This window comes from Bufo gargarizans, chromosome 6 (genome assembly GCF_014858855.1).
Source record: "Bufo gargarizans isolate SCDJY-AF-19 chromosome 6, ASM1485885v1, whole genome shotgun sequence".
Lineage (NCBI taxonomy): Eukaryota > Metazoa > Chordata > Amphibia > Anura > Bufonidae > Bufo > Bufo gargarizans.
Genome location: NC_058085.1, coordinates 246,333,125 through 246,358,352, shown reverse-complemented (window position 1 = coordinate 246,358,352; position 25,228 = coordinate 246,333,125). Strand labels below are relative to the sequence as shown.

At 45.2% G+C, this 25,228-nt stretch overlaps 1 protein-coding gene across 4 annotated transcripts in view; it reads right to left on the bottom strand.

Annotated features, from left to right (window-relative positions):
* LOC122941043 (gastrula zinc finger protein XlCGF66.1-like) overlaps nucleotides 1-24,537 on the bottom strand; it is a 31,473-nt gene extending 6,936 nt beyond the window's left edge. The window contains exons 1-6 of one of the 4 annotated variants that reach the window (XM_044298029.1): nucleotides 24,475-24,537; nucleotides 23,034-23,353; nucleotides 22,194-22,322; nucleotides 15,086-15,232; nucleotides 14,889-15,012; nucleotides 3,039-5,240 (exon numbers count right to left, since the gene is read on the bottom strand). In XM_044298029.1, coding sequence (XP_044153964.1) covers nucleotides 3,214-5,240; nucleotides 14,889-15,012; nucleotides 15,086-15,232; nucleotides 22,194-22,259 — 2,364 coding nt within the window. In that variant the 5' untranslated portion in view covers nucleotides 22,260-22,322; nucleotides 23,034-23,353; nucleotides 24,475-24,537 and the 3' untranslated portion in view covers nucleotides 3,039-3,213. Of the gene's footprint in view, nucleotides 1-3,038; nucleotides 5,241-14,888; nucleotides 15,013-15,085; nucleotides 15,233-22,193; nucleotides 22,323-23,033; nucleotides 23,398-23,818; nucleotides 23,857-24,474 lie in introns of those variants that run through there. The other 3 variants (XM_044298030.1, XM_044298031.1, XM_044298032.1) reach the window with 3 other exon arrangements.
* Nucleotides 24,538-25,228: the final 691 nt, after the last annotated feature.

Sequence of the window (25,228 nt, the reverse complement as noted above, 5' to 3'; positions counted from 1 at the left end):
TATTTTTTCAACTTTTTTTCATGATTTTTTTCCCCACTTTGGGACTTCAACTTTTGGGGGTCTAATCCTTTACAATGCATTCCAATACTTCTGTATTGGAATGCATTGGCTGTATGAGTAATACTGTGAGTATTACTCATACAGCTTCCGGCATGTGGGATCCAGGGGGCTGGATCTCACAGGCTCGTCACAGGAAGGCATCGCGCTGAGGGGGAGATGTGACAGGGCCCCGTATATGAGGGGGAGATGTGACAGGACCCTGTATATGAGGGGGAGATGTGACAGGGCCCTGTATATAAGGGGGAGACGTGACAGGACCCTGTATATGAGGGGGAGATGTGACAGGGCCCTGAGTGTTTAATCCAGATGATTCTAAATAGTTAACACTGAGGATATTCAGGTGTAACAAAGTAGAGGACACTTACAATAAATACAAATGATAGGCCCATGGTGTGGGTCCCATTCAGTATCGGGGCTAACGCAGGCCTAAAAGATATGAGGCCAAATATATTACAGGGAGATCTGTTGATGTGCAGTTCCTTGCTATACAGCGTGCCTTGATATGTCCTGAGGCTGTGATGTAGCCTACCTAAGGACGCTCGTCCGCACTGTTTTAAATCTATCCGAGCCTCAGAGCGAGGCTTGGATAGCAGCGTGGTGACGTGAGGGGGGCGTTTTGCGCATGCGCAGTCTGCGCTGGAGCTCGGTAGCGCTTCCAGGACTATGTCTTGCAATGAGCCGCAGCCGAACCGGCATACGTCATTTGCAAGTGGCCATGGAGTGTGTCATCAGCCCCAGACACATTTACTCCAATGGCTATGGTGAAACCTGCTGCCATGCAACCGGGACTGTTTACGGCAACCATCACCAGGATAGCGCTATCATAACCTTAACATAGCGCTCCAAATATCAGGCATTTTATGGCAATTAAATAAAATAACAGGGTTCGCTGATCTCAGAGGTCCACAAACCGGGACATGATCAGATAGAGGTGTCAAGGACATGTCCCATCTCAAAAAATATTCCGGTGGGACACTAAACCAGGCATTGTGAAGGAAAGTTTATGCCTGTGGGGTTTATTATATAAAGGAAGATGTATTCATGGTCTCACAATGTAATTAAATGAAACAGCTATAGCAGAGCTGTTCATTTGAACCTAAGGGGGCTACAGTGCGCAAAGTATGGATCCATCGGACTTTGTGTTGGAGCAGCATGCGGAGATCAGCGGACCCTGTTATTTTATTTAATTGCCATAAAATGCCTGATATTTGGAGCGCTATCTTGAGGTTATGATAGCGCTATTCTGGTGATGGTTGCCGTAAACAGTCCTGGTCATGATTTGTGGAACGGAACAGCTGGCCCTTGATAGAACAGTACTATCCTTGTCCGTTATGCGGACAATAATAAGACATGTTCTATCTTTGAACGGAACAGAAAAACGGAAACAGAAGACATACGGAGTGCCTTCCGTTTTTTTTGCGGATCCTTTGAAATGAATGTTTCTGTATACGGTCCATATACGGAATGCAAACGGAAAAAAAACCTCTAAGTCTAGACCTTTCTGTAGAAATTCCAAAATCTGAGAAACAAGCACAAAAGCTGGAAGGTTTTTAGGGTTTAATCCAGAAAAGGCCAGGAATTTACGCTAAACCCTAGCATAAATGGTAACAGTAACCGTTTTCTTACTCTTTAGCAAGGTAGTAACCAGCTTCTCAGAAAAACCTTTACAGATCAAAAGTGGCCGATCATATTCTATGACGTTAACTGTAATCTCTGTTGGTTGCTAAGAAATGTTGTTCGTAAACATTTAGTTTTTTATCACGCACATGCAAAACACAGTAAATCGGTCATGTGACCGCAGCGTGATCAAGGGATGCATCCGGCTTCCTAGCAACACGATGCTCCTGGGCCGGCACAGTAGAGAGCTCGGCGCTCAGGAGAGACAAACGCCACGTGATCGCTAGGCTGCACAAAGCGCTGTCAATAAGGCGCCGGGAAGTGGTCCCCGAAACGCATAGCAATTCTGCAATAAACATTTTGAAGATTATTAATCTGCACCTGGTTGGTTCTTTGCGCCGAGGGATATTTCTTCCTTTCATCATGTACTAATTCTCCGTGAGGGCCTAGGCACGCTCATCCGAGGAGACCTGCATCCGTGGCTGCATACCAACATCTCTCTTGGGGATTGATTTTATTCCCTACATGCCGACAGTAATGTTGTGCCTATTACTTGCACAACCATTTAAGGTGAGCCTCCAATTTGGAGTTTATTTTACCTTTTCCCATACGTTTTCACCCTAAGGTGCCCCCTCTTTTTTGTTTATTTAGGGCTACAGTTCCCAATCCGCCCCTGGTTGTGCAGTAGCTCTAGCCTAAAGGAGAGCAAAATAAGAAACCACAAAGTTTACTTTTTTTTTTTTTATACCAACTTTATATTATCAATGCTGTTTAAAGGGGTTATCCGGGAATAAAAAAAATAAATAAAAAAAACTTAATTATTACTTTATTATAAGTATATTCTCAAATACCTTTCATCATTTATAATGGCTTGTTTTGTCTGGGGAGCAATCATAAGGGGAAACAAAATGTGATCACACATGAGGACAAGTTACTTCACAACACTGAGGTAAAGAGCTGCCTCATCCTCCTCTACTTGTCAGGATTATGATCCTGAATACAGCTGATAAGAACTTTAGCTGAATCTTTGGGGAATTTAGTTCATGAGGAGACATGAAATACAGAGAGGACTGACCAGACAGACTGTGGCAATATGTTGCTGTGGTAATGGAGGCTGCATACAAGAGCTACTGCTTATTAGCCACACCTCACCCTCCTCTTATGTCTCCTCATCTTCTCCATTCCTACAGAGATTCACCTGTATTCAGGATCATGATTCGTAACAAGCAGAGCAGAGAGGAGGATGAGGCAGCACTATGGCTCATTGTGGTGCAGTAACTTGGTCTGCTGTGTGATTAGGACAGGTTTTGTGTGTACTGATAGGATGGCGGCCATTTTATTTCTCCTAATGATTGGTCTCCAGACAAAACAAGCCATTCTAAGTAATGAAAGGTATTTGGGAATATATTTATTACAAAATAATATTTAAGTATTTTCATTTTTTTAATTTCAGGAGAACCCCTTTAAAGACATTAGACAGCAATTACTGCTCAGGAGTGCTGTTTCAAACATACAAATATGTAAGAATTTTTTTTCCTAGCTTGTTTTCCCTGCAGATGGACTCTTGGCTCCATCATTAATTTTATTGCCCTCTTCAAAGTCAGTTTGTTGACATTTCTCAAGATCCAAGAAGCTGCACTGTCTCAGCTTTGAATGCGTTACGATATGTCGGATTAATGATGACCGAGTTGAAAAAGTTTTGCCGCACTGGAGACATGCAGCTGGTTTGTGTCCATGGCTCGTTTTATGAATAATTATGTTTGACCTCTCAGCAAACCTTTTTCCACATTCATGTGGATTCACCTCCGCATGGAGCTTTTGATGTGTCAGCAACTTCTTTCTCTCCATAAAACGCCTCCCACATTCAGTACATCCATAGGGCCTTTCTCCTGTGTGAGTCCTCATATGTACATCAAATTGGGCTTTTGAGTTGTAGGATTTGATACATTTGGAACAGTGATATTTTTTGTCTTGTGTGTGAGTCTTCTTATGTATATAGAGCTCATAGTAAATACTGAAACATTTGTTGCATTCAGGACACTGAAATGGTTTCGCTTCTTCATGAACCTTTTGATGTTTTAGAAGACTTGACTCTTTATCAAAAATTTTCCTACAAACTAAACATTCAAATTCTCCGGTGTGCATCTTCTGATGTTCGACAAGTTGATCATTGTTCAAAAAATATTTCCTGCAGTCTACACATTCAAACATATTTTGACCTTCATGGATTCTTACATGATCTTCAAGTCGAGACTTTCTCAGAAAATATTGCCCACATTGTGAACACTGGAGAGTTTTCTTCCTAGAGTTTGCTCGTAAGTATTTTGTAAGATTAGAAATATCACCAAATGTTTTTTCTGCTTCAGCTTTTTTAGTTGGTCTCTTTTTTACATAAATTCTCTGAGTTGAACCAGGGCCACTTTTGAAAGACAAATGTTCCACTCTGGTCTTCCTAACTTCATCTTTAATAGTTGATGTGCTTGTAACACACACCTGACTCTGAGAATTAACGTGTGTGTTGATAGTGTTACTTTGTTTCTTTTGAGCCTTCTCAAGTAAGTGAGCCATTACTACACGCCTCAATAATGATGAGTGGTCTGGTTTTTCACCAGTATGACCTATAAATGGTAAATGTTCAATTGTGGTTTCAGGACTTCTGGGTGCATAACTGTAGGTGTTGTCAGTGACATCCTCTTTATCCTCCTCAATGAAAATTGTGTTGTACTCCATCTCTGTGTCTTCAAATAAGACTGGTTCCTCCTTAGTAGATGGATATTGTTGTCTATGGCTTGGTGGAGCATACATATTTGGGCCTGTGATGTTTTCTCCGTCCCATGAAACTGGTTCCTTCCTAGCAAGAGGACATGAAGGTAGATAAGGCTCTGTAATGTTTTCTCCATCACATGAGCCTGATTTTTCCTTAATATGAGTAGATGGATTATGTTGTGTATGGTCATTGGGTGTGTCAATGCTGGGGTTTACTCCACCGTACAAGACAGGTTCCTCTTTAATAGATGTAGTTAGATACTGTTGTGTATCATCTGTAAGTACATTATTGTTGTCTATGAGGTTTTCCTCATCACATGAAAATGGTTCCTTCTTAATCTGACCAGTCATATAGTATGTGTGATCTATAGGCATATAGCTGTTATCTGCATCATTTCCTCTATCCCATGATACTGGTTCCTCCTTTATATGAGTATGTGTATACTGTTGCAAAGAGTCTGTGGATGTACTACTGTAGGCGCTGTCCATTACACTGGCATTATTTAAACATGAGTCCTTTACAAGGACCGTTGTATATTTATACTCTGTGACACCTTCGCGTGACAAATGTCCCTCCTCAATATGTAAAAATGGGTGTTGTGCTTGATCTGTGGCTCCTCTGACACTTTTATCATCACAGGACATCTTGGACATATTTCTTCCTGATTTATGAAGCTCACTTCTGAATTGTCTCCAATCAAAGTGTTTTAATAGGCTGGAAAAATCTATGTCCTCATAATCAGAACTTAGATTAGAAGATTCCCAAGTATGTGGTAGTGTTTTCTTTGGAAGGCCACCTGTAAATACACATTTTAATACATTATTATGTTTAGAAAATTATGTTAGAAACTGATATATTTTGTATATAAGTTTATATGTGTTTATAACAATGTTGTTTTGTCACCAATCTAAGGCTTTAAAGATGTAGTCTATCTATCTATTGTGGTGATGTGTACAGTACAAGTGCTGGGAGGCATGGGCGTAGCTATAGAGGGTGCAGAGGTAGCAGTCGCTACAGGGCCCAGGAGCCTGACAGGGCCCAAAGACCCTTGTGCCGCATAAAAAGACACACAAAGCACTGAGGGAAGAGGGGCCCAAGCTGAACTCTTGCACCAGGGCCCATGAGCCGTTAGCTACGCCCCTGCTGGGAGGTATGTATATCCCACCCAGATACCTCAGCTGGGTGAGATAACTGAAATCCAGAAAGCTGTAGTGGTTTTAGCAAAGTGTAGTTTACTGAGACAGTTTTGTCTAGATGTTGTTCTGGGCTGGTTTCATGTGGACTAGGTTTGGTAATGGGATCTGCCAGTCCACACCCTTCCACTACATGTCTTTTGCCGGAGGTGATCTCGCAGGTGAGGCCTGCTGCTGAAATCAAGGAGGGATAAAACAACCCTCTGTGTATGAGAGAAAGGCTGAAGAAGCCTGAGAGGCACTGTGTGGTCTCAGCCAGAAGGGCTGAGGGGCCACAAGGCTTTGTAAAGCCTGAGGTTTGGGGGCCCAGCGACACCTACGGAAAGAGGATCGCACCGTCAGAGTCGGGAGGACTTCTGGACCATCTCCCCCCAAGGGTGCTGGACCGTATATGGCTGAGGAAGTCGGATCTAATCCCGTGTGTGAACGGCGCTCTATGGGTGAGGTAGAGACAACACGTGTATTAGGTAGAGCCCAGACGGGCAGGTGTTTATTTTCAATGTTTATGTGTGTGATGGTGCTGAAGTGCCAAAATAAAGCACCTTTTGGACTTGAACCCCGTCAGAGGAGGTCTGTGATTGCGACCCCCTGAGAGAGAGCGATCCCTTACTCTATCTATCTATCAAAATGCTTGGGCTGGCATAAAAATACAACTAATACCCACTGTCTGGGACATACTTTTTTAGCCTAGCAGTGCTGGGGTCCTAGGTTCGGATCCGACCAAGGGCAACATCTGCATGGAGTTAGTATGTTCTCCCCGTGTTTGCATGGGTTTCCTCCGGGTACTCCAGTTTCCTCCCACACTCCAAAGACATACTGATAGGGACCTTAGATTGTGAGCCCTATTGGGGACAGTTGGATGCTAATGTCTGTAAAGCGCTGCGGAATATAGTAGCGCTATATAAGTGCATAAAATAAATAAATAGACTGGTACCAAGTATATGTAAAACATATAGGGGGTCATTTACTAACCAGAAATACGCCTATATTAGGCATATTTCTGGCACAGAATTAGGCACAAATGTCCTTTGCGCCACAATCTGAGACTTTTCCCCGCTCACGCCAGGTCTAAAAAAGTGGGCTTGGAGTGGGCTGTTTTAGGTGTAGAAAATGGTCTAAATGTAAGACAGCTCGGAAGCTGTCTTATATTTAGAAGCGGAGGTGGATCCACCGAAGTTGTGTAGAGGCCGGTGCCTCTATATAACTCTGGCGGATCCATCGCTAGCTACAGGGGATATTAAGACCTGCATCTAAAATGGAGGTCTTAGTAAATGTCCCCCATATTGCCTCCAGATAGTTAAAGACATTATTTGCTCCTCTTCCTCTACCAGTGAGTATTACAGCAGTCTTTAGCTATGATTTGTGTATGTGATCTAAAAAGGCTAAGGCACATGAATGTTGTGAGACTGTGGCCGTATTGCGGCCTGCATACGGCGGGTCCGCAATACACGGGCACCGGCCCATGTGCCTTCCGCATCACAGATGTGGACCCATTCACTTGAATGGGTCCGCAATCACGGAGATGCGGAACCAAAGCATGGATCGGAACCCCACGGAAGCACTACGGAGTGCTCCTGTGGTGTTTCTGTCCGTGCGTCAGCACCGCAAAAAAAATAGAACTTGAAGTTGAATGGGTCTCAATCCGTCCCGGCCACCACACGGACGTTGCCCATGCAATGCATGTAACGGATGCACAACGTTCGTGTGCAAGATGCCTAAGGGTGAGCTCTGTTAGGTCCCTTTCACACAGGCGAGTTTTCAGCGCGGGTGCAATGCGTGAGGTGAACGCATTGCACCCGCACTGAATCCTGACCCATTCATTTCAATGAGGCTGTGCACATGAGCGATGTACAGGCCTAAGGGTGAGTTCACACCACCGCTGAATGTTTCTATTGTTCTGCTCTTTTAGGTCCCTTTCACACGGGCGAGTTTTCCCGCCGGGTGCAATGCGTGAGGAGAACGCATTGCACCCGCACTGAATCCTGACCCATTCATTTCAATGGGGCTGTGTACATGAGCGATGTTTTTTACGCATCACTTGTGTGTTGCTTTAAAATCGCAGCATGTTCTATATTCAGCATTTTTCACGCAACGCAGGCCCCATAGAAATTAATGGGGCTGCGTGAAAATCGCATAGCATCGGCAAGCAAGTGCGGATGCAATGCGATTTTCACGCATGGTTGCTAAGGAGACGAGGGATGAGCGACCCAGGTCCCCATTTACTTTATTATTTTCCATTATAACATGTTTATAATGGAAAATAATAGCATTCTTTAATACAGAATGCAAAGTGAAATGTCATTTAAGGGTTAAAAAATAATAAAAACATTACTCACCTCATCCACTTTATCGCGCAGCCAGGATCCTCTTCTTTGTTCTTCTTGAAGGACCTGCAAAAGGACCTTCGCTGACGTAATCGCGCTTAATCACTTTGCATTCTGTATTAAAGAATGCTATTATTTTCCATTATAAACATGTTATAATGGAAAATAATAAAATCTACAGAACACCTAACCCAAACCCGAACTTCAGTGAAGAAGTCCGGGTTCGGGTCTGGGAACCACATTCAGTTTTTTCTCACGCGTGTGCAAAACGCATTGCACTCGTGCGGAAAAAAATGAACATCGGAACGCAATCGCAGACAAAACTGACTGCAATTGCGTGCCTACTCGTGCTGGTTTTCCGCAATGCACCCTGAACGCATCCAGCATTCACCCGCGAGGCCTGTGTGAAGGGGGCCTTAGGGTACCTCCACACGTTGCGGATTAAGAACATTTATTTTCTGCGCCCATTCTCGTGTGAAAAAAAATGCAGTGTGAAAAAAAAAAATGCTGTGAGATTTAACAAATCTCATGTACACTTTGCTTTTCCTTTCGGTGTAGAAATTGACCTGCGTGCTGATTTAGAAATCCGCTGCATCACAATTGTTTGTGCAGAAACGCACAGAAATCTGCATGAAAATCTGTGTGGAATTTGTCAACCTGCCTCCATGCACAGGTATCCTTAGGCCTCTTTCACACGGGCGTCGTGTTTTAGGGCCAGATAAGATGCAGGTGCGTTGCGGGAAAATGCATGACTTTTCCGCGCGAGTGCAAAACGTGTAATGCGTTTTGCACGCGCGTGAGAAAAATCTGCATGTTTGGTACCCAAACCCGAACCCGGACTTCTTCACAGAAGTTCGGGTTTGGGATCGGTGTTGTGTAGATTATATTATTTTCCCTTATAACATGGTTCTAAGGGAAAATAATAGCATTCTTAATACAGAATGCATAGTACAATAGGGCTGGAGGGGTTACATTTTTTAAAATAATAATTTTACTTAATCCACTTGTTCGCGCAGCCCGGCTTCTCTTCTGTCTTCATCTTTGCTGTGCACAGGAATAGGACCTTTGATGACGTCACTGCGCTCATCACATGATCCATCACCATGGTGATGTCACCACCAGACATCTGAGAAGCTCTGACAGATGCCTTTCAGAACCTCCTCCTTGAGCTTCCTTTGTTTTGCTTTCAGTTCCTCATCTCGTTAGCCTCTCTCATCTGTCATGTAGTTGTACTGATTGCATCCCTTTAAATTCCTCCCCATAGTGCATCAGTGTGCGGTTTATAGTTCTTCCTGGAGTGTGTGTGCATGCTGATCCTACTTCCCAGTCTTCTACAAGATAAGTGTTGTGCATTCATTTGTGATTTTCTGTTTGCTGGATCCCAGGTGACCCTGACTCCCTCCGTGTCTAGTGTAGGGAGCCGGTGGTCGTGTCCCCTCACTATTATAGGGTGTTCAGGTGTTATACAGTCGAGGTACGAGGATATGCGATCATCTACCATTCGGATTTTCGCATAGGCTGAGCAATCAGGGAGAGTTCCAGGTCTGATGCAGGGGTCTCCCTTTTTGTTCCTTAGTTTTGGATCCAGTGAGTCGTATATTCATTTTGTGTTGTCTTGTTTCCTGTACACCTTCCGTGACATTATAAACCGCCAAAACCGTCTCAAGCATGGATCCGGTTTCACTTTTGACTGAACGCTTCCAGGGTCTTTCATTGGAGGTAGCTGATCTCCGTAAGACTCTTTCTCAGTTTCAAGTGACCGGTTCAGCTTGCGTTCATGGAGTTTGTTCTGAGCCTAAGATCTCGCTCCCGGATACGTTCTCCGGGGGTAGTGAGAATTTTGTGCGTTTTAGAGATGCTTGCAAACTCCATTTTCGCCTTCTTCCCCATTCCTCTGGTGATGAGGAACGGAGGGTGGGGATCATTATGTCGCTGCTCAAGGGTAACGCTCAGTCGTGGGCCTTTTCTCTGCCGGAGGGGGCACGGCCCCTCCGTTCAGTGGATGAATTCTTTTTAGCCCTGGGTCAGATATATGATGATCCGGATCGTATTGCTCTGGCTGAGTCTAGACTACGTCTGTTATGCCAGGGTAAACAATCCGCAGAGATATACTGCTCAGGATTTCGGAGATGGGCAGCTGATACTGGTTGGAATGATGCTGCACTCCGAAGTCAATTTTGCCATGGTCTTTCGGAGGGATTGAAAGATGCATTTGCCTTTCATGAGAGGCCTACTTCCTTGGACTCTGCTATGTCTCGGGCCGTTCGTATTGATAGGCGTCTTAGGGAGAGAGGAGAGATCACTCCTTCCTGTCATACTCAATCCCAGGACAGTGCAGCGGTCCCATTCTGTGCGCAGGGGTCTCAGTCGCTGTCAGCCCCTTCTGAGCAGGAGCCCATGCAGCTGGGGTTGATTGCTTCTGACAATAGAAGATTCAGCCCGCATGGGAGGGTTTGTTTTTGTTGTGGAGGTATAAATCATTTGGCAAATGTTTGTCCCTCTAGGAGATTCAGGCAGTTCTCTGGGAGTAATAAAGAAACAAAGAGGAAAACATCTTTTAAAAATGTTCCATCTGTTACTATTGGCAGGGTTGAGGCGGAAATTGAAGGTTTTCCGTTTGCTTGTAGTTCCCGTTTTGTCCTGCCTGCTAGGGTGGCGCTAGAGAGCAAGATAATTTTTTGTGAGATTTTTGTGGATAGTGGAGCAGCGGTCAATCTCATTGATAATCAATTTGCAATAACTCATGGTTTCCAGGTGTGCACTTTGGGAAAGGATATTCCTGTTTTTGCTATTGATTCCGCTCCACTTTCTCAGAAATCATTAAAGGGCATAGTTCACAATATCCGTTTAATTGTGAGTGATGCTCATGTTGAGGATGTGTCATGTTTCGTCCTTAGCGGTTTGCCTACTCCTCTAGTGTTGGGGCTACCCTGGCTCACTAAACATAACCCCACCATTGATTGGCAAGCGAGGCAAATAAATGGTTGGAGTGACTTTTGCAGAGAGAATTGCCTCACGACATCTGTTTCTGAGGTTTCTACTAAGACTGTACCATCCTTTCTCTCAGAATTTTCGGATGTCTTCTCTGAGAGTGGAGTTCAGGATTTGCCCCCGCACAGGGAGTACTATTGCCCTATTAATCTCATCCCAGGCGCCAAGCTGCCTAAATCTCGTTTATACAATCTTTCCCAACCTGAAAGGATCGCTATGCGTGCTTTTATCTCTGAGAGTCTGAGAAAAGGACACATACGACCCTCGAAGTCACCTGTTGCTGCTGGTTTTTTCTTTGTTAAGAAAAAAGATGGTTCTTTAAGACCTTGTCTGGATTTCAGGGAGCTGAATAGTATCACTATTCGTGACCCTTATCCGCCTCCTCTGATCCCGGACCTGTTTAACCAGGTTGTTGGGGCTAAAGTCTTTTCCAAATTAGATCTAAGAGGGGCATACAACCTGGTCAGGGTCAGAGAAGGAGACGAATGGAAGACGGCCTTCAATACCCCTGAGGGCCATTTTGAGAATTTGGTTATGCCTTTTGGTTTGATGAATGCTCCAGCCGTTTTTCAGCATTTCGTGAACAGCATTTTTTATCATTTAATGGGGAAATTTGTATTAGTGTATTTAGATGACATTTAGATTTTTTCTCCTGATTTCAAAACTCATAAGGAACACTTACGTCAGGTCTTGCTCATCCTGCGGGAGAATAAATTGTACGCAAAACTGGAAAAATTTGTGTTTGCGGTTCCAGAAATTTAATTTCTGGGGTTTCTTCTCTCCGCTTCTGGTTTTCGCATGGACCCTGAGAAGGTCTGCGCTGTGCTTGAGTGGGAGCTTCCTGAGAATCAGAAGGCGCTGATGCGTTTTTTGGGCTTTGCCAATTATTACAGGAAGTTTATTTTGAATTATTCCTCTGTTGTTAAACCACTCACTGATATGACCAGAAAGGGGGTAGATTTTTCTTCCTGGTCAGTAGAGGCGCGTAAGGCCTTTTCTAATATCAAGGAGAGTTTTGCTTCCGCTCCCATCTTGGTACAACCTGATATTTCTCTACCCTTCATAGTTGAGGTTGATGCTTCTGAGGTGGATGTGGGTGCGGTATTGTCTCAGGGTTCCTCTCCTGCCAAATGGCGACCGTGTGCCTTTTTCTCGAAGAAACTTTCCTCCGCAGAGAGAAATTACGATGTGGGAGATAGGGAGTTGTTGGCCATTAAGTTGGCTTTTGAGGAATGGCGCCATTGGTTAGAGGGAGCCAGACACCCTATTACCGTGTTTACTGACCATAAAAATCTAGCCTACTTGGAGTCAGCCAAGCGTCTGAACCCGAGACAGGCCAGATGGTCTTTGTTCTTTTCAAGGTTTAATTTAATTGTCACGTTCCGCCCTGGGGTTAAGAATGTGAAGGCAGATTCCCTGTCACGTTGTTTTCCGGGAGGTGGGAATTTTGAAGACCCGGGTCCCATTTTGGCTGAAGGTGTGGTGGTCTCTGCTCTTTATCCTGAATTGGAGGCAGAGGTGCAGGTAGCCCAGTCAGAGGCTCCTGATCTTTGTCCTCCTGGGAGGTTGTTTGTGCCTCTTGCTTTAAGACACAAGATTTTTAAGGAACACCACGATACGGTCCTTGCTGGGCACCCGGGGGCAAGAGCCACAGTGGATCTCATCGCTCGGAGATTCTGGTGGCCTGCGCTTCGTAAGTCGGTTGAGGGTTTTGTGGCAGCCTGCGAGACCTGCGCTCGTGCCAAAGTCCCTCATTCACGGCCATCAGGTCGTCTCCTTCCCTTACCCATTCCTTCCCGTCCTTGGACACATCCGTCCATGGACTTCATAACGGACCTGCCTCGTTCCTCGGGGAAGACTGTGATTCTGGTGGTGGTGGACCGTTTTAGCAAAATGGTGCATTTCATCCCTTTTCCTGGCTTGCCCAATGCTAAGACGCTGGCGCAGGCATTTATTGATCACATTGTCAAATTGCATGGTATTCCTTCAGACATAGGGGCACGCAGTTTGTTTCCAGATTCTGGAAGGCTTTCTGTTCTCGCTTGGGGGTTTGGGTGTCATTCTCTTCTGCTTTCCAACCGCAGTCGAATGGCCAGACCGAGCGCGTCAATCAGAATCTGGAGACAGATCTGCGCTGTTTTGTGGCGGAGAATCAGGAGGATTGGTGTTCTTTTTTGTCCCTTGCTGAGTTTGCTTTAAATAACCGTCGTCAGGAGTCCTCTGATAAGTCACCATTTTTTGGTGCATATGGGTTTCATCCGCAGTTTGGGACATTCTCGGGAGAGGAGTCTTCTGGTTTACCTGATGAGGACAGAGTCTCCTCGTCTTTGTCATCTATTTGGCAAAAGATTCAGGATAATCTAAAGAGCATGAGTGAGAGATATAAGCGTGTGGCGGATAAGAGACGTGTGCCTGGTCCGGACCTGAATGTTGGTGATCTGGTGTGGTTGTCTACTAAGAATATCAAATTGAAGGTTCCCTCCTGGAAGTTGGGTCCTAAGTTTATTGGGCCTTACAAAATCTTGTCTGTCATCAATCCTGTTGCCTACCGTCTTGATCTTCCTCAGACTTAGAAGATCAATAATGTTTTTCATAAGTCCTTATTAAAACCTTATGTCCAACCCATTGTACCCTCGTCTTTGCCTCCTCCTCCGATTATGGTTGATGGTAATCTTGAATTTCAGGTCTCTAAGATTGTGGATTCTCGTGTTGTCCGCGGTTCTCTCCAGTACCTCGTTCATTGGGAGGGTTATGGTCCTGAGGAGAGGATGTGGGTCCCAGTGACGGACATTAAGGCCACTCGTCTCATCAGGGCTTTCCATAGGTCTCATCCTGAGAAGGTGGGCTCTGAGTGTCCGGAGTCCACTCGTAGAAGGAGGGGTACTGTCACCACCAGACATCTGAATAGCTCTGACAGATGCCTTTCAGAACCTCCACCTTGAGCTTCCTTTGTTTTGCTTTCAGTTCCTCATCTCGTTAGCCTCTCTCAGCTGTCATGTAGTTGTACTGATTGCATCCCTTTAAATTCCTCCCCATAGTGCATCAGTGTGCGGTTTATAGTTCTTCCTGGAGTGTGTGTGCAAAAGGTCTCCCTTTTTGTTCCTTAGTTTTGGATCCAGTGAGTCGTATATTCATTTTGTGTTGTCTTGTTTCCTGTACACCTTCCGTGACAGGTGATGGATCATGTGACGGACCATGTAATGAGCGCAGTGACATCACCACAGGTCCTTTTCCTCCTGCACAGCAAAGATGAAGACAGAAGAGAAGCCGGGCTGCGCGAACAAGTGGATTAAGGTGAGTTAAATTATTTTATTTTTTAACCCCTCCAGCCCTATTGTACTAAGCATTCTGTATTCAGAATGCTATTATTTTCCCTTATAATCATGTTATAAGGGAAAATAATAATAATCAGGTCCCCATCCCGATCGTCTCCTAGCAACCGTGCGTGAAAATCGGACCGCATCCGCACTTGCTTGCGGATGCTTGCAATTTTCACGCAGCCCCCATTCACTTCTATGGGGCCTGCATTGCATGAAAAACGCACAAAATAGAACATGCTGCGATTTTCACGCAACGCACAAGTGATGTGTGAAAATCACCGCTCATGTGCACAGCCCCATAGAAATAAATGGGTCCGGATTCAGTGCAGGTGCACGGAAATCTCACCCGTGTGAAAGGGGCCTCAGAGAAGAAGAACAACAAAAATAACAGAACTGACCCGAACGAAGCTGCACTAACTCTGTGGACTGCAATGGAGTCCATTCAGTTGGGATCAAGTTTTTATACCGGACAAAAAGCTCTGCTCCTGCATGCAGGACTTTTCTGTCCGGTCTTTTTGAAGAGGTCTGTGACGCAGATGTATGAAAACCCTAAGGCTAATTAATGGCTGATATACGTTATATTTTGGAAACTATAGTGATAAAAGCAACTTCTTACCCAGAGATATGATTCTCTGATGGGTCTCCATCATGACATCCTTATATAGATCCTTGTGTCCTTCTATGTACTCCCACTCCTCCATGGAGAAATGGACAGTGACATCATGACATCTTATGAGAACCTGACACACACAATGATACAGTCACCATTGAGATATATTATCAGTTATTATATAATTTTCCAGAGGCGCTCACCTCTCCAGTCAGGAGCTCAATGATCTTGTTGGTCAGTTCTAGGATCTTCTTACTGTTTTTCTCCAGTATCAGCAAATGAGAAAAAGGCTCCTTGGTAGGGCTCAGTTTAAGATACTGATTAGAGGTCTTCTTCACAATACTATAATCCTAAATTAGAGACATGTTCATAAATATTACTGTGGGATAACTCTTAAAGAAAAAATAAGCATACTTAAAGGGTTTGTGCACCTGGAGAGGGGGGGGGGGGGGATATTGGCAAACCCCCTCCCCTTGACAGACCTGTGAAGGGAAGCATGCCTCCCGATGCTGACTCCTTGTGTTCCTGGCTTCAGCTTCTCTGCTTGGCCCCCAGGATATAAACTTTTTGACCACTTATTATTCAATAGTTTGGGGGGCAACATGACCAAAAAACAGCAAATTGTCTATTTTTATTTTCTTGTGTTACTGCACCCACTAAATATTGCTATATTTTAATAGTTTGGACATTTTCGGATGCAGAGATAGCAATTATGTTTATTTTTTATTGTTTATATTTATTGTTTATAAGTTGGGAAAGGTGAGCGTTGTCAATTTTTAACCCTTTGGGGTACATTTATTAAGCTCTCCTTTTTTTCAGGAGTAAAAAAAGACATATTTGAAACGCCTGTATTTAAATTGCCTCAAATTTATGATCGCTTAATAAATCAGCTTAATTGTATTTGGTTTAAGTCTGACCTCTAGTGGTTGTTTTCTTGTAAGACAGGTTCATATTCACTAAGACTTGTCTCATTAGTTGGCGCATGACAGTGGCGTACTAAGAGAGGGGGGAGGCGGTCCGCCCTGGGTGCCAGCTCTCAGGGGGGTGCCAGAAGCAATAAGCGCTTCCATCAATACAGATGGAAGTGCTCATTGCTGGAGCGCAGGGAGCTGGGTCCTGTTACTCACCGCTCAGCTCCCAGAGCTCCTCCCCTCCTTCAGGCCGGCGGCGCACAGAATGGTGAAGCAGTAAGACTTCTCCCTGCTCCACCATTCAGCCTGCAGGCACAGATCGTGCCGCCGACCTGTGCGGGCAGAGCCTGCAGCATGGGGATCTGTGCCTGCAGGGAAGAGAGGTATGTGAGCTTCAGGAGCGGGACAAGGTGAGTAGTTACTGGTTTTTCTTTTTCATTTTTTTTAATACAGAGGGGGCACAGAAGGCTTTATCACTATGGAGGGGGCACAGAGGACTTTATTACTATGGAGGGGGCACAGAGGACTTTATTACTATGGAGGGGGCACAGAGGGCATTACTTCTATGGAGGGGGCACAGAGGGCATTACTACAATGAAGGGAGCACAGAGGGCATTATTACTGTGAAGAGGGCACAGTGGGCATTATTACTGTGAAGGGGGCACAGTGGAGATTTCTACTATGGAGGGGGCACATAGGGCATTACTAGCACAGTGAGCATTACTACTAAGTGGGCACAAGGGGCATTATTACTATGAAGGGGCACAGTGGGCAATTATTACTATAAAGGGGACACAATGGGCATTATTACTATGAAGGGGCACAATGGGGATTATTACTGTGAAGGGGGCACAAAGAAGGCATTACAACTGTGAAAGGGGCACAGAGAGGGCACAATGTGGGCATACCAATGTGAGGGAGCACACATCTGTACAGAACTACTGTGAAGGTTGTACAATGAGGGCAATACTACTGTGAGGGGGTCTAATTTTAGTATTGGTGGGGGGGTGCCAAAGAAAGGACCCGCCCCGGGTGCCAAAAATCCTAGGCACTCCACTGGCGCATGAAATGATTTTAGAAATAACCAGAAAAAAGTCATAACTTTATCTCTTTCAATGCAAAAAATTGCACAAGTTCCCCTTCAACACAGACAGGAAAAATAAGTCAGGTCAGGACTCGAAATAAGACTGTTTATGCATCTAATCGGAAATAAAGCAAAAAACAAAGACAAATAAAAAATTTGCCTAAAAAAAGAATTAGACAAACAAGGCGCAAATGTCTCCTAAACAGGTGCAAAATCAGTTGGTTAAAGGGGTATTCCCATCTTAGACAATAGGGGCATATCGCTAGGATATGCTCCCATTGTCTGATAGGTGCGGGTCCCAGCGATGGGATATATATATCGAGAACGGAGCGGGGAGCGCTGTGGCTGGAGGACCCCAGATTTCCTGGGGTCCATCCATCACCAAGTACTAATCTCCGCCTCTCCCATAGAGGTGAATGGGAGCGTGCCGTGCATGCGCGGCCACACGCTCCCATTCATTTCTATGGGGCAGACGGCAATAGCCGAGCTAGCTTTTTCGGCGGCCCCATAGAAATGAATGGAGGGCGGCTGCGCATGCGCAGTGCACCCTCCTTCTCTTTCGGGGCTCCGATCTCGATATAGGTGCGGGTCCCAGCGGTGGGACCCGCACCTATAAGACAATGGGGGCATATCCTAGCGATATGCCCCCATTGTCTGAGATGAGAAAACCCCTTTAATAAGATTTAAAAAATAAGACAGTCTGAAACAGCTTTTTTTCCACCTGAAAACAGGTGCAGACAGCCAGACACTATAGTAAATGCCCCTCAGTTTCAACCACAATGTACAACTTTTTTACCTTGCCCGTTTTGTAAGGTCTCGTGCACTGGGGACTGCAGTTTGCGGTCCCCAATGCAAGGGCACTATCCATGTGGCTGCCGTGACTGATCCAGACCAATTCAAGTGGAACATGTTCTATTTTTTGCTGTGCAATGGCATGGAGAGTGCTTCCGTGAGGGTTCCATGCCTCCTTTCCACATTGCACCTTCCAGATTGCAGACCCATTCAAGTGGGTGCCCGCATATTGCAGAACAGCTGCTTTCAGGCCGCAATATGGGCACTGCTGGGCACCAGCCGTGTGCATGAGGCCTAAAAAGGAGGGATTGGGCCGCAAGCAGGTCCCTCATGGCCTGACACCCTTAGGCCTTAATGCACACAACCGTATGTATTTTGCATTATGGAGACTGCAAAGCCACAAAATAAGGATACCAGCCGTGTGCATCCACATTTTTTGCAGACCCATTGGGACACATTTATCAAGCTTGCCTGTTTTAGGTATAAAATTAGACTGGCGTATTTGCTTTGTCTTTCTTTTGCCTCCTATTTTTTAAAAGTCTCACAGCACTTCATGAATTAGACTCGGCGCATTGCTTTTAGTCTGTCCTCTGGTGGTTCTTCATCAGTATGACAGGTTCACAATCACTAAGACTGGTCTAATTAGTATGCGCATGAAAATGTTGGGCAAGTGAGCTAAAAATAGGTGCACGTCTCCATGAAAGTACTACTTTTTAGGCCTCATGCACAGTGGGTCCACAATATGCGGACATCGGCAGTGTACTCCCCGCATCACGGATGTGGACCCATTCACTTGACTCAGTCCGCAATCTGGACGGTGTATGGAGCAAGCTAAGCGCATGAGCCTGCTCCATACAGCCCCTTAATGTCAATCACGTACATATATACATCATCATCTCACAGGTCTTGGTACGAAATCACAGAAAGATCAAGACCCTGTTACAGGAGAAGAGGCTGTGAATATCTCTGAAAATGTTGTGTGTGTCTATATACCGATGGCCTCATGCACACGGCCGTTGTGCGGCAGTTCCGTACATTGGGGACTGCAATAGCGGTCCCCAATGCACCGGCAACATCCGTGCTGCGGGCCGCACCCATTCAACTTGAATGGGTCCGTGGTCTGTCCGCATCGCAAAAATATATGACATGTCATATTTATTTGCGCTGCAGAACAACGGAAAGAAACACCACTGAAGTACTCGTAGTGCTTCCAGTGATCCGTTTCACATCTCTGGAATTGTGGACCCACGCATCCGTGATACGGGGTGCAAATGGCCATCGGCCATGGATTGCCGACCCGCCGTTTGCGGGCCACCCAATGGCCGTGTGCATGAGGCGTTGTGTCTGTGTCTCTGTCGGTAGATTTCTCCAGGATCCTTTTCTATGTGAAGAAGCAGGTGAAAGAATCTCACCTCTGAAGTTAATTAACAGGGAGGGCGGCTACTTAGCAGAGCCAGGAGGGTGGGCCTAACAAGCCTGTCTGTGTGAGTAGTTGCTGGAAGTCTATGATCAGCTGGCAGGGAGAAGATCTGCAGCTGGCAGGGAGGGACGTCATTTGTATAGTAAGTGTTGGACAGGCCACTTCTCAATAAAACCTGACTACATGTCAGCTTGCTGTTGGCTTAACTCGCTCAGGCTGTTTCCTAGTACTGATGATCTGATTGAGGCCTCCTGCACACGTGTGCTGCCTGTTGCGGACTGTATTTGCAGATGCGCAATACACGAAAGCATGGAATAGAAACCCACAGAAGCACTACGGAGTGCTTCCGTGGGGTTTTGTCACGTACTTCCGTTCCGCAAAAAGATAGAACATGTCCTATCTTTTTGCAGATCGGGCGGATAGCGGACCCATTAAAGAGAATGAGTCTACGATACGCTGCGGCTGCCCCGCGGTCGGTGTTCGTGCATTGCGGGCCGCAGCACGGCCATGGGGCGCACACGTTCGTGTGCAGGAGGCCTGAGGTGGTGCTTGTATGAGTGCTGCTTCCTTTTCAAGATCACACTGCGCGTCGACTCATTTGCAGCAGCAGCGCATTGTACTTACAACCTCTCGTCCCACTCTAGTGAGTGGAACAAGCACTTCTAATTACACTGTGCCCCCAAGACTTGACCAGGAAGTATCGCTCGCGTGGAGTCCGTACAACGTTTAAAATGTTTTGGGTGGCAGTTTGAAAAAACAATGCAATGTCACGTGGTTTTTAGGGTTTTGTTTTTACAGTGGTTACTGTATGGTAATGACCTTTCCATTTTATTCTGTGGGTTTGTATGATTATGGAGATGCTAAATATATATAGTTTCTGTTCTCTTTTGCTATTTAAAAACAAATCTAAGAATGTGTTGCCATATTCTGACAGCTGTACTTTTTATTTTTCTGCCAACTGAGCTGTGTGAGGGCTCATTGTTTCTGAGGCGAGCTACAGATTTTGATACCGTTTTGGTGTACTTGGGACTAGTGTTGAGCAAACGTGTGGTTTCAACTTGTGACTGTTCTCTAATAATTCCGCTACCATGGTCCATAACTTACAGTATGCTCTGTGGTAGTGGAATCAATAACCAAATTCTTAGATAACCAGAAACCACAAGTTCACTCAACGCGACTTGGGACTTTTTGATCCTCCCCTTTTATAACTTTTTTTTTGTTTTTGGGCGGGTGCCAATTCTGGCATTGGGAATTTTTTGAATTGCAGCATTCACCATGTTGGCTAAATACGGTAAATATTTTAATCTGATAATCGTGGAACAGCAATATCAGTACTATGCACTGTAAGGGCTACGGACCACAAATAGCGGTTTGCAACGCACGGGCACCGTCTGTGTGCACGCCATTTGCGTATGTGGACCCATTGACCTGAATAGGTGCGAGATCCGCAAGAGACGATCCACACCCCAAAAAATATAGGATTTGTTCTATTTTTCTGCAGTGTAGAGGCACAGACCGAAATCTCACAGAAGTGTTTTGTAGTGCTTCCGTAGGCTTTCAACCATGCCTCCACTCCGTATCTTGAGGATTGCAGACCTATTCAAGTCACATGGTCGGTGCCTGTATATTGCAGACCCGCTGTTTGCGGTCTGTTGTATGGGCACAGACGGCCTACACTTGTGTGCCTGAGCCCTAATACTCCTGTATTACAGTGCATACTAGTTCTGACAGACATGCTACTACATCCAGCCGGAAGAAGCATGTGTCACCAGACAGGACCTGGCAGGACCTTCAGAAGGCCTTAAGTTGCCATGACAAGTACTTGACAACCCACAATTGCATTTGTTGAGTGCCGATCTGTCTTAACTGCTCAGTTGCTGTGGTTGCTAATGACTGCTGCATCAGAGGGGTTAAACTGCCTGGATCGGAGTTAACTCCGAACCCAGCAGTGACAGCTGGGTGCCTGATGTATAATACTCCTGATCTTGTACCACTACCATGACGCACTATTACAACATGGAGTGGAAGGGAACCTGCTGCTGTGTGATATATAACGTACTGCACAGTAACACTTTTTTGTAGTGTATGCCTGGTGCAATTCCATATTGGGTATGGGGTGTGTATTTATTTTGGGATCTAGGATTTGTATTCAGTCCGGGGTTCTGTATTCTCTTAGGGGGTCTGCTTTAGGTTGTTACTTACCATGGCAGGGATGGCCAACCGGAGGCTCTCCAGCTGTTGCCCAGAATGCCTACAGCAGGGCATGGTGGGAGTTGTAGTTTTACAACAGCTGGTGAGCCGCAGGTTGGCCATGCCTGGACTATGGAGTCTGCATTTATTCTAGGGTCTGAGGTCTATAGTAGTTATGGGGTCTGCGATCTGTGTTTGAGTCTGGTCTGGTCTTTATGATGTATGATGCATGCGCGAGACTAACGCGATTCTAGGCCGCACTGCGGGATGCCAATCACACAAAAGAGGGGACTGTTAGGGGTGTGCTTATCTTTATTTGAAGCAAGGAGGCCGCTGCCCCTTTGACTTCAGACTGACCGTCGAGATAGCGCTGATGGCGGTTAAAACATCGTTTTTGTCATGTATGGAGCATCAATTACTGGACCAAACACATCATTAAAAACAGACTGGGGGCTTCTATAAGGTAATGCTGACCGTTTGTATTTTGCGGTCCGCAAAAAATACGGATGACATCAGTGTGCATTCCGTATTTTGCTGAACAGAACAGCTGGCCCCTAATAGAACAGTCCTATCCTTGTCTGTAATGTGGACAGTAATAGGACATGTTCTATTTTTTTTTTTTTTTTCAGAGTACATTCAGGTTTTTTTGTGGACCCATTGAAATTAATTGTTTCGTATATAGTCGGCAAAAAAAACGGAACGGACACGGAATGAAAATACGTTTGCGTGCCTGAGGCCTTAGCCAAACTGTCTATCATTCAGCCTGAGCCACTGTATATCTGGTGCAGGTCTACACAGCCTGTACACCATCTTTAGGTCTAGCCCGTCTGGGCCAATGTCTTTCTTGTACATTGGTGCGGTCTATTCCTGCACAACGGTTCCTCCACTAATAAACATGCTGCTGAATACCTCACCTCTCCAGTAAGAAGGCAGATGATCTCTAGGGTGAGGTTCAACACTTCTTGGTTTAACGCTTCCATGTCATTGGTTGCATCTAGTGACTTTTGAGGTTCTGTATAGGATCTCTTCACAAATTCTTTGGTCTAGAGGTAGAAGAGAGGTGATATGGATACTATTACATGAATCGGTCAGTTTTGTGCTCTTTCTATGGTTAGGAGTCATGTGGGCGGTCCTACTTACTGACTGACAGTTGTATGTATACTTTGTCAGGCTAAGCCACTGATTAGGACTGCCCACATGAAACCTAAATCCAGAATCAGCAGAAGTTTAAGTGAATAAATGACAAATTTTACTGAATCCACTCAAAAAACTATGGGGGGTTTATCTCCCTATGCCAGTTTTCTGACCAGGTTTGTGATTATTTATTTTTTATTTTTTATTTTTTTTGTCGCAACTGGCGTTTCTGCTCCGGCCTCGCCACTTTTCCATAAAGCTGAGTTGGCTGTCGGCCCTGTCACATTTATTTTCTTTTACACTAGTTTTCTGGAAATCTACAGCAGCTCCGAGCTCAGTTTAGAAGCATGCGTGCTGGCAGATGCGCCTGATATAGGACGAGTCCTGCACCGTGCCATAAATTGGGCGCATTTTCCGGCAGTGCAGGGGAGATCATAGACCGGAGTAAATTGCAAGTCTACAATAAATCTCCCCCTATATATGAATCGGCTCAGCTCCTCCTGCTCTATAACATAGTTTTAGTTCTGGCTTATTAATTGGAGTTGTCATGGGACTCTGCTTTATGATTGGTCTGAAGATCTAGGCAACTTGGGAAATACGCTCCTAAGCCTTAAACATACCTGAACTCTGAAAGGATCTCCTCTCTGTACCCCAGGGGGAGTTACATCTTCCTTCTTAGTGAAGACTGTTGCGTCTTTTTATTAAACGTCTTCTTCTCTCCACTTGCAACATAACATTCCTTTGTGAAATGCTCACAGCAAACTTGATAGACTTTGCACCTCTTGTCCTCCAAGTTTTCTATAGCCATTATTTTCAATGTTCTCAAACCCTTGTCCAGTTTGTTCTATGGCCTTTAACCAGACTTTGATTCCATCCAGAGAGGTGGGAAATGCATGTAGGATTATATTCTCATAACTCTCTTCTTCTTTTTTTTTTTTTTCTGCATAATTGGGGAAATAATCAACCATACACTTTGATATTTTGCTGGAGACAAAAAGAAAGTTTTACAAAATGGTGATGGTGACCAGCAGAGACATACAGCGCTCGTGCAAGCGCTGCCCACCGTCGACACGGCAGCGGTGAGCAGCGTTTTACGGTTCTGCCATTGGAATGGGATGAAGGAACTGTAATTATACTGCTTACTGCTGCAATGTCAACAGAAGGCTGGTAAACAGCGAAGAGTGCAGCGCTTGCACAGGTCTCTTCAAATATCTGATGGGGGGGGGGGGGGGTGCTGGGAATCAGACACCTGCTAATCTGATATTGATTACCTAATCAATTTAGGAAGCTGACTATACACCTCACTTATGATGTCAGATGTGGGGGAGAAGGATCTGGCCGGTTAGATTTCAAAAATGTCTAATTCTTTTGCTCCTGCCAGAGGTGTTTGACAGTGGCTTATTACCTTCTCTTCTTGGAAGACAGAAGAATGAGCTCAAACGTATGGCCAACGTCAACCCAGCACCAGGACCTGACTGCTTACATCCACATTTAAACAGATGACTAAAGCTGGCTATACGCAAGACTGAATCTGCTGATTTTGGCAGGACCAGCCGACCCGCTGTTTATGGGACCTCCTGACTCTTCCCTGATGGCAAATGTAGGGGAGAGAAAGATTGGTTTGTTTCATTTAAACATGCCAATCCTTTTACGGTGCCTTCACATGCGGCAAATTTCTGAGACTAAAAATCAGTTCCACTGCATAGTGTCCTGTGCCAGCCGGAAACAGCTGATCGGTGGCTTTGGTGGGAGTCAAACCCCCACTGATCTCATTGATGACCTATCCTAAGTATAGGCCATCAATATCTAAGTTCTGGAAAACCCCTTAAATATCTGGATACAGCTATCATGGTGACACCTCCAGGAGTCTAGACAGCTCCTTTTCAGATTGGGGTGCTCCTCACAACTAAGACAAGAGGGGTATCCTTTCTCTATTCCCTCACACTTTAACCAGGGCAATGAGACCAGAAAATAGATTCTTCCCATGTGCTAGAATAGAGACGGGTCTCCACTCCAGATCATGGGATCACTAGGGGGAGGCATGTCTGTAATATATCTGACCTGGAAACTTCTGACCACTGCAACAGCAGCAGCTGCAGCCTTCACCTCCTGCCCATGTGATCAGTCACATGACACAGCCTGAACCAAGCCACTCCCTCCCTGTGTGTACTTGCACAACTGTCCCTGCCTACCGGAAGCAGCCATTAACCCCCTCACTGCAGTAAAACATCAAGCGAGGGGAAGGGACAATGGCCTCCAATGCAGATATGAGCAATAATATGTATGCTTATTACACTATCCTGTATGCAGGCACAGTACCACTTCCATAGTCCTGTATCCTGGGCATAATCCTCAGTATCTGCCCTTATTCTGCATATATGAACTCCGCACAGTACCACTTCTCCTGTCCTGTATACTGGATGTAATTCTCAGTATCTGCCCTTATTCTGTATATATGGACACTGCACAGTACCACTTCTGTCCTGTATACTGGGTGTAATTCTCAGTATCTGCTCTTATTCTGTATATATGGACACTGAACAGTACCACTTTTCCTGTCCTGTATCCTAGGCATAATCCTCAGTATCTGCCCTTATTCTGTATATATGGACACTGCACAGTACCACTTTTCCTGTCCTGTATCCTAGGCATAATCCTCAGTATCTGATCTTGTGTATATATGGACACTGCACAGTATCACTTCTCCTGTCCTGTATACTGGGTGTAATTCTCAGTATCTGCTCTTATTCTGTATATAAGGAGACTGCAGAGTACCACTTCTCTTGCCCTGTATACTGTGTGTAATTCTCAGTAT